The following is a 10,125-nucleotide window of genomic DNA, read 5'->3' on the forward strand; positions in this document are numbered from 1 at the left end:
TTTTATTGAGGTGAAATTCACCTAACATGAAATTAACCATTTACCATTTTAAATTCAGTAGCATTTAGTATGTTTACAATGTGTGCACCTGTCACCTCTGTCTAGTAACAGAATCATCCCAAACGGAAACCCATGCCCATTAAGCAATCACTCACCATTTCACCCTCCCCCCTTTCCCCTGCTCTTGGTAACCGCTAGTCTGCATTCTGTCTCTGTGGACTTATCTGTTTCATCACACTGGTTCTTTTTCAGCACTATGTCATCGTGCAAGTTTACTTATTCTGTATTAAAAGAATCTTATTCTTTAATCTTAAAGAATAATCTTATAATCATGTAATAAATGTAATTATTTTACATGATTATAACATGATTAATTGAAGATGAGGGTTTTTATAGACTGTATTGATTCTGGTATATAATAATCATTAGCCTAAATTGGGAAATGCCAATTTTACTAAATGAATATAACATTGATCAGAAATTCTGGAACCTGCAAAGTGATTGTGAACCTGTGAAATTTTTCCCAGATTACTTAATGGAATTGTTTTCATGCCTTATTAGGATAGGATAATATTATTATAATCTTTCTGGTCCAAATTTAACCATAATTTGCTAATCTTCATTAAAGCAGTTATTAGAGTAATATTCTAGTTGGTTTCTAGTCGTGCCACCCTTTCTTAGTTCATTCTTTCCACTGACTCATTTCTCAGTACTGCACCTCATGTAATATGCTGAGGGAACTTAAAGGCCCTCAAATATGATACACTCTCCTTAGCTTCTGTGCCTTTATATTTTTTATTTTTACCTCGTACTGTTTCCATTTAGCTAACTCCTGTTCCTTAGCTCAAGTGTCAGCCTCTCCAGAAAGCTGTCTCTGCTTTCCTTCTTTCTCTCCCAGGTCGAGTTAGGTGTACCAGTCTCATAGCACTTACCACATTGTATGGTACTTGTTTTTTGTATTTGTACATTTCGGGGGTGGCAAATTTTGTTCTTACATCCGAGTTAGCATGCTTAATACTTAGAACATTAGTACTTGGGTCTTGATCCCTGTGAGGTTTTTGTTGAAAGTTCTGGACCCTTTCCTTGAACAATGCATGTACATGCACAGTTCTGCAACAGTTTCGGTTCATCCGTTGACTCAGGTAAGAACCCCCATTTTAGACTCTCACTCTCATTCTTAGGCTTAGGCTGTCACTGCTGCTAGTCCGTCCATTTTTCTTCCTGTTTTAATGCCTTTATTTCTTTCTTGCCTCTGCCTTTTTTTTTTTTTAAACACAATTCCAGCTGTGGCATTTTTTATGGGCTTAATTCTCATTTCTCTGCCCTTCCAATTCCTCTGCTTCCTACCTCATGTAACCAGGGCCCATCCACTCAGATGAATGTTGTTACCTGTTCCCATATCATTGAAAGTTCCTTTTTTTTTCCTGCTTCTGACAGGGGAACAGTAAATTGAGAATGTTCTTATTTAACATCTTGTGCATACTTAAAATTGTGTAATTGATGTTTTTGTTAAGAGGCAACAGAGTTCTTATGAAAAGTATCAAACTTGCATATCTTAGGAAATCTAAGCTATACTTTATGAAAAAATTACAGTAAAACTTCATAACAAGTTATTTCCCAAGTTTCCAGTACACCAGAAATGTTAGTTGACACAACAGTTTGTCAGCTTTGTCTATAGATGTGAGGTTTTTAATCAGATCAGACAAAACTTTCAAACATTATCTTGTAGACATTATTGAGAAAATACTCAATATTATGTTTATCTCCCATACAAAAAGATTGGTTTTCTGATTAAAATACATTGAAAAAATATAGCTGAGGAATCAGTTAAATAGTCAGAAATAAATTCTGAATTGGGGATTTCCATATTTTGGTGAGTGTGTTCGTGTGTCTGTGTGTTTCAGTTGAATTAAAATTGAAAATTGTCTCATGTACATCCAGTGTTTACTAATGTCGATGGTTACTATAGACATTAACTCTTTTTGATTAAATTTATTCGAATATAGGAAGCTAAAGCAGTGAGAAAGGGCTTCTTTACTTCCAAGTGGAAAAATGTTAAGATAAAATTACCTTTAGTACAGTGGCTTTTGCCTTCATAGAGTTTGATGATAAAGCTTGTGTCACTATTTTTGACATCAGCTGGCTAATAAATCTATTTTGTACAGAGCCCAGCTCAGCATCTGACAATATGGTTAATGAAGCACATACTGTGTTGAGTTTTTTATGCCAGTTCTATGCATAGGACCAGTTACTTTTGAGTAGTTTTTTAAATACAGTTTGTTCTACCCAGTTATTTTTACATTCTGACAAAATTGTTTAGTATACTGAATGAGTTTCAAATTATGTAGTTGTAAAATAGAAGCCAAACAAATAGTTCCTTTTTTGTAGTATTTATCATTATAGTGTATCATTTTCTTCAAACAGGAAGACATAAATTATTTTTCTGGTGCTGCCTTGTTCATATGGAAATCAAAATTTTTTTTTTTTTTAAAGATGAATGGTAAGAGGATCTTAACCCTTGACTTGGTGTTGTCAGCACCACACTCTCCCACGTGAGACTTGGGCTGGCCCTGGAAATCTAATTTGATAGCATAGTACTGATGGCTGCTGTGGCTTAAGAGAGGAAGTGTTTAATTATAAAATTACTTAAAAATAACTATACAGACGTGTGGGGAAAATTATATTCTTAATGTACTCTAGAACTAAACATGTTACATACTGACTAATCTTTTTTTTAGGCTAATTTTTAGAGTACCATACTATTTTGGTTCAGTCATATATAAGAACTTAGACCTCATTGTCTATATGAATGATGTGTAAACAGTGTTACTCTGTTCCATAGGGTCAAGAGAAATACGGATTATTAAATGTAACAAAAATTACTGAAAATGGAAAAAAGGTTCGGTAAGTACACAGATCATTAGTGTTCTTACATGATTCATTGACTGAAACAGATTAAAATTATGAATATAATTATATTTTATTAGAAATGATTAAAAGGTTCAGAAGAATTTCCAATCTTATATTTGTAATATAATAATATATATAAGATTATCATGAAATGGGTGAAAATTTTCCATTGTCTTGACATATTTCTTAAGTAATACTAAATGCCAGAGATAAGGCAGGGGATTCTGAGGAAGCATTAGCTTTCTCTTAATATTATTTTCTTTCTTTTTTTTCAGTAAGCAATAAATGCACATGGTAAATAACAGAGGTACACTAAGTATTGAGTAAAAAGAGATTCACCTGGCCAGGTTCTCCTCCCCAGAGGCAACCAGTGTTAAGTCTCATGAGTTCTAGTGCTTCCCTCCAGAGATATGAGATCGATCGATTGATCGATCGATCGATCTATCTATCTTATCTACATGTTTGTATGTACGTAGATTAATTTTTTAAATATGGTCTTTTGGTGATGGTTCCATTTCATTGCATATAGAGCTGCCACATTGTTTTTAACTGCTGCATAGTTGTATGTTATGCAGCTGTTTTATAGTTTATTTAACCATTATTTATTTGCAAGTGTTTATGCCTGTGCATTAGTAGACATTTAGAATGTTTACAGTTTTTGCTATTACAAACAGTATTACAGTTTGTATCTTGCATAGTTCATTTTACAAGTAGGTAAATATGCTTGTAGAATAAATTTTACAAAAGTGGAATTGCTAGGCCATATGTATGCAAGATCGTTTTGAAAGAATGTTCCAAATTGTGCTGTAAGATACTGAATCAGTTTCTGCCTCCAATAGCAATGCATTTCTCTACACCTTTTGCCAGTTTAATATGTTGTCAAATTCTTTGATCTTTGCCAATAGATATTAGAGAGAAAATGGTATTTTTATTTGCATTTCTTTTTAGTGGGGTAGAGTATCATGAGCCTTTTGTACTTCTTTTTTGTTGAATTGTCTGTTTATGCCCTTTGTTTTTCTATTGGGTTGATAGATTTTTTGGTTCATGTGTAGTACCTCCTAATGAATTAAGAAAATTAACTATTTATAAAACAAGTTGCATTTCCTTCAGGTTTAAAAACTGCTAAAATGCTGTGGTTTTATGGTCAAAGTGAGATCAGCCTGTTTAATTAAGAGTTAAACTTAAATTACATATACTGGAGTATTTTAGGTTTGCTTTTAATTGAACTGTCTGTCAGATTTTGTTATTTGGAAGTTTTTCATGTGCTCTGAAATAACTTTACAAATAGTGCAGTTATGAGTTTCTTAGTAGAGTTAACTTGCAAATTGGGTCATTATTTTCCTGTTTCTCCATTTTGTGCATGTGTGGTAGAGATAGCCCTTTAGCCATTTTCTCTGTTTTCTTGGTTGTTGTTTTTCCTGTATTAATTAGTCTTTGACAATACTTTTTGTAATTTATGTTCTAAGAAAATCACCCATTTCATCATCTTCAAGTTTATTTACATAGTTGAGCAAAGTAGTCTTTTAATATCCTGTATATTGGTTCTCAACTTTTTGATCTGAGGACCCATTTAAACTCTTAAAAATTATTGAACATTCCAAAGAGTTCTTTTCTATATAGGTCATACCTATGGAGAGTTACTGTGAGAAATTAAAATAGAAGTTTTAAGAATATTTATTAATTCTTTTAAAAGTAACCTTTTACAAATTAACATGAATAATATTTGTATGAAGAAAGTCCCCTATATTTCCTAAAAGAAAAAGAGAGGCATTGTTTTACATTTTTGCAAATCTTTAGTATTTGGCTTAATGGAAGACAGCTTAACTCTCACCTCTGCTTGTAGTCAGTCTGTTATGACATATTATTTTGGTTGTTGAAGTATATGAAAAAAATCCTTCTTTATACAGCTGAAGTTGGAAAAGGCAGGAATGTTTTACTAGCCTTTTCAGATAATTGTTCATATTTTTCTGCTATGCCAGAACTCTCCAAATGGTAATTTCTTGAAGGTCAGTTGCAGCGAAGACTCTGAGAAACTATTAATGAACTTTTCATATCCAGTTTCATTAAAAGCCATTGGTCTATGTTGCACTTGAATGAAGCTTTGCATAATTTTGTTTTGCAGGTTATTTGGAAAATACCGGTTTTACTAAGTTTGCTCATTTTGCAAATGTTTAAACATTTTATAGTATTGAAGAATCATAAATCTGTCATATCAGAAAAGTCTAATGAGTTTTGGGAAATTGTCATATTCACAGCAGCAGATGCCAGGTTTTCCAAAATCCTGCTTTCTGTTTGAAAACTTTAATTTTTTTTATTGTGGTAAAAAACACATAACATTAAGTTTGTCATCAGCTGTTTTTAAGTATACAGCACAGTGATGTTAAGTATATTCACATCGTTGGGCAATGATCTCTAGAACTTTTTCTCTTGGAGCACTGAAACTCTGTACCCACTAAATTCCCTCTTCCCTCTACCCTTTTTCCCACCTTTCTACTTTCTGTTTCTAGGATTTTGACTACGTTAGATACTTCATTCATATGATTATTTGTGTGATTTTGTGACTGGTTTATTTCATTTACTGTAAACTCCCTGAGGTTCACCCATTTTGTTGAAAGCTTTAATTTTTATTGCCAACAAATACTACCTTTTTTTATTTTATTTTTTATTTTAAGGTGACAGGCTCACTTCATTTATTTTGGAGATATTGTCTGACTGACCCAGGTCTGAATAACCACACAGTCTTTTTTTCAGGAAAAATAATTGGGTTTCATGAAAAAACAACTTAAAAAGTTTATTTAAAGTGGAAATATGCTAATTTAAGCATTTTCTGTAGTAGGGAGTCAGTTGATGTTATCTAAAGAAATAGAAAACTTATAATATAAATTTACAAATAAAAATAAATCCAAAATATCTTGAGATCTAAGATCTAAGATATAATAAAATATTATAAGATATAATAAAAACGAAATAATAAAAATATAGTAAAATGATGACAGAACAAGCACTAAATGTATCTATCATGTCAGTATCATTCAGTGTAAATGGACTCCTCTGTTGAAAGAAAAAGTTGCTCAGACTGAAGCATAATGCAAAACCTGACTAAACATTACATATAAAAGAAACACCTAAAAATGACTTAGAAAAGTTAAAAAAAAAACCCAAAAAACAATAAAGCTTGTCAAAGGCGAGAAATAAGAAAGTAAGAATAGGGATCTTAATAGCAGACAAGTTCAGTACATGGGGAAAAGCATTAAGGAACTTTAAAATGATAAAGCATTGCAGATAAATCCACAATAAAGATCTAATCATGAGGAATAGCCATTCACCAAATAAAATAGCATTAACAGTCATAAGCAAAAACTACGCGAATTGAATAGAAAAATAGAAGTTTAGTAGTAAACTTTATTTCACTTCTCTTAATCCATGAAGTTCAAGTGGACATATAAAGTAAAAAATAATAAAGTAGGTTTAACTGATAGGTATTAAATTCCGCGTTCTGAAAACCTTTTTTTCGAGAGCCTATACAGTCTTCACAAAACTGGCTATATGTTTGGCTATAGGGAGAGCCTTAATAAATTCTTGTAGTAGTAGATTTGACATTCATTTTAGCCTCCCAGCAACTGAGTCCTCTTATAAAGGTAATTTTAATTTGTTTTTCTATTTGCAAACACTGATCCATACCTGCTGGTTGAAAAGTACTTTGTTAGCCTGAGGTAGATACAAAAATCAATACAACACTGTCTGCCTTTAAGTACTTTATAACTCCAATGGGAGAGAAACATTTAAACAAAAATCTCTAATACAGAATTAAAGATAGTGAAGGGGGAAGTTGAGTGGTATCTGGCCAGGGTATAACATTAATCAGTTTTAAAGTTCTCAGTAGGAACACTGACAATAGCATATTCAGTGTGAGTCCTTACCTATGTATGTGGAGATAGGACAGTAGATAAGTGGACCATTTCTTTAAAACCTCCAAATTATACCAAACTCTTAACATTGGTTACCTCTGGAGTGTAGACTGAAGGAGAAGAAGTGTGGAGCCTTTTCCTTTATGCATTTCTATATGCAGAGTTTTTACGTATATGTATTCCTTTTGTGATTTAGAAAAAAAAATTTTTTAAAACCTCATCTTAGTAACCTCAGTGGTCAGTCAGTGTATAATGTATGGTATACTTATAATGTAATTAATATCTACTGCCTGTCTAGTGCAGCCCTGTTAGAGGAAGGGAGATAACCAAGAAATATAAAACAGTCTGTATCTATAAATTATTAGGTGGGTAAGATAAGAATGTAATTTTTTATTTTTTATTTTTAGCATGTAATTTTTTAATTGTGAATGAGAATTCTTGCCAAATACAGTGTTCCATTTGTGTGAGTTTAAATTAGCGTCCTTGATCACAGCGTGATCCATGTGAATGTAATTAGCTATATCATTCATCATTATTCTGATAACTTATAAGTTCCAATTAACTTTGTTTTGGGGCCTTCATTATTAGGTTAGGACCGTAAAATGACTGTAAATTCCATTAGCATCATAATCTCCAATAAAAACAATTAGAATGTCAATAATGACTGTAAGTTGTATATAACATTGATAACAGCTAAGTAAGTTTTAAGTTTTGAAATTTGGTTGGAAGAACTGGATAGTGGAGATCTAATTGGTCATCTTTATAATTACAGAAAGAACTGGTTGTCTTCTTGGGCAGTATTGCAGGGTTCATCTTTACTTTTTACCAAAACTCAAGGAAGTAGCACAAGTTGGGTAAGTATTTCTTCTCTTTGGAGGCTTTATATAATTTAAATTATGTGGATGATATTGTACCTGGATTTCAGGGAGTAATTTTCAGAGTCCTTCTAGTTACAGGTGGTGTGCAAGTAAAAATAAATAATTTTTCTTAAAGATGTGTTATGAGTCATAAGAGAAAGAAGAGGACTAAGTAGAATAGTCTAATCAGTTGTATTATTAAAATCAACAGATTCCACTTTATCCCTTGAACTGTGAAGGGTGGGCTTACTATGTGGGCATTATAGAACAAATTCATTTCTTGATTCATTTTCAGAATGTTATAGTTTTGTTGTATATTTGATTGCTATTTCAGATATTTAGTCAGAAAATAAGCAGCCCCACCTTGAAATGTGAACTGACCCTTGGATACTGGTCAGTGACTCAGGTGTTTATGTCAGCCAGCTTTTAGAAGAAAAAGAGATATCACCATTACTTATGGGATTTCAAAGCTTTTTGTGTATTTGAGTGTTTATTATGAGGATACTTCAAAAAGTTCATGGTAAGATTTGTATTATCTTTTAGTTATGTTTTTCTACAAACTTTTTGAAGTACCCTCATGTTACTCCATGGTTTTTTGTAACACAAATACTAGAAATTATAATTCATAACATATAATAGCTACCATTCTTTGAAAACTTAATATGTATCAGGTGTTGTCTAAGTACATAGGATTATGTATATATTAATTGTGGAATAGCTCTTGTTTTTCTTCTCCCCTTCCCCTGTCACAGATGAGAAAATGAGGTGTAAAACAGTTAAGTAATTTGCTCAAGGTTTTACAGCTACTAAATGGCAGATTGGGGTTTAGAACTTTGGCATTTTGGCTCCAGAGTCCATGCTCTGAATACTTATAAAAATTTTTGGTAATTGAATTTGAAGTGTCAGTGCTCAAAAGTTTAAAATGGAATTATTCTAAATGTTTTTGCTCTGGCTTCATATTGTACCTTAACCAATATTTTCTTACAATTACTGACTTCCTTTAACGTTAACACAGGATCTGTGGATTTTATGTTTGATAAAAGAGAAACCCAAATGCAAAATGCAAGCAAATTTTAGTCATCCACATTCACAATGCAGCCTTGTAACACTGTTCTAAACCATGAATGGCACAGAGCATTAGTCCTCCACTACTCTGATAGGGCCACCTAAAAGCCACATTGATTGAGCACAAATGTGAACATTCTAAAACTTGTTTTGTTTTGCATTATTAATCCTTTGATTTGCTCTCTGTTCAGCCAGTACAGTGGAAATGACCTGTGATAGACTTTGATATTAAAAGACTGAAGTTTTGGTGCTACTTGATTTAAAGTAGTTTGATAATTATACCTTTCTCCTTCCTCCCCGTCCCCTTACCCCCACCAAGGTAAATGAAGCATGTGGTGCTTTTTTGTGTTGATGAATTTCTAGAGGACTATGTAATTATTTCTTCCTTCCTACTTGTGGCTCAACTTTTATTTGAAATTGAGTGAAGAAAGTGAATGAAAGAAAAGGAATGGAAAAGCAATTAGAAATTAATAAGTAATAAAAAAGTACCTGAAGAAAGGTGGATAATGTCATTTATTTGATAATTACTGGTACTTAAAGATTGAAAGTTGTGTTATGTACAGATAAAGCAAGTAGACAGAGAGGGATCATTTAGATAGGCAGGTTTGTATGGGATTTGAAGAAAAGGAAAACTCCTTAAATTTAAAGATGTTAAATAAGTACCCCAGTATATAATCATTAGAACAACAAGATGATTGCATCTTATTTAAAGTTTTCACTCTAGAAGACCTTACATAACTCGGAAGTCATAATTAAAACTAATACTGACAAAGGATGTGAGGTAGTTCTATTTATAGGCCAAAGTTGTGCAGTAGCGGAAACATAGTTTAAAATTCATTGAGCTACCCAATTTCGAAACTATAAAATTCTTAATGAATTTTTAATTTTAGGGATTCACTATTTGAATTGTCGCCATTAAGTGAAATTTTATTAAGATTATTATATCATTAATAATATAATCATTTCAGATAGGCATAATTAAATAAAACACAGACACACTGGATTTTATAGTCTCAATAAAGACTAAATAGATTCAGGATATGGTAAAATGGTTATATAGTCAATTCTTATTTTTTATTTTATGGCTGATTTTAAAACCTCAGACTACCTTGCTTTCCCCATTCCATTAAGGGAATGAAAACGAATTCAAATGGCCTTAAGTAAAAGCAAATAAGACTATTTAAATAAAAAGTATGTGTGTGTATAATGTATTTTGGCATATACAATCTTCATAACTATCAGAAATGATTATATTATTAATGATATAATAATCTTAATAAAATTTCACTTAATGGCGACAATTCAAATAGTGAATCCCTAAAATTAAAAATTCATTAAGAATTTTATAGTTTCGAAATTGGGTAGCTCAATGAATTTTAAACTAT

General features: G+C 31.9%; 1 protein-coding gene across 3 annotated transcripts in view; it reads left to right on the top strand.

The window, feature by feature from the left end:
• ARHGAP12 (Rho GTPase activating protein 12) overlaps positions 1-10,125 on the top strand; it is a 101,675-nt gene that overhangs the window by 71,228 nt on the left and 20,322 nt on the right. For all 3 annotated transcript variants that reach the window (XM_008568043.1, XM_008568044.1, XM_008568045.1), the window contains 2 exons: positions 2,843-2,904; positions 7,591-7,672. In XM_008568043.1, coding sequence (XP_008566265.1) covers positions 2,843-2,904; positions 7,591-7,672 — 144 coding nt within the window. The remainder of the gene's footprint in view (positions 1-2,842; positions 2,905-7,590; positions 7,673-10,125) is intronic.

Source organism: Galeopterus variegatus, unplaced genomic scaffold (genome assembly GCF_000696425.1).
Source record: "Galeopterus variegatus unplaced genomic scaffold, G_variegatus-3.0.2 Scaffold369, whole genome shotgun sequence".
Taxonomy (NCBI): Eukaryota; Metazoa; Chordata; class Mammalia; order Dermoptera; family Cynocephalidae; genus Galeopterus; species Galeopterus variegatus.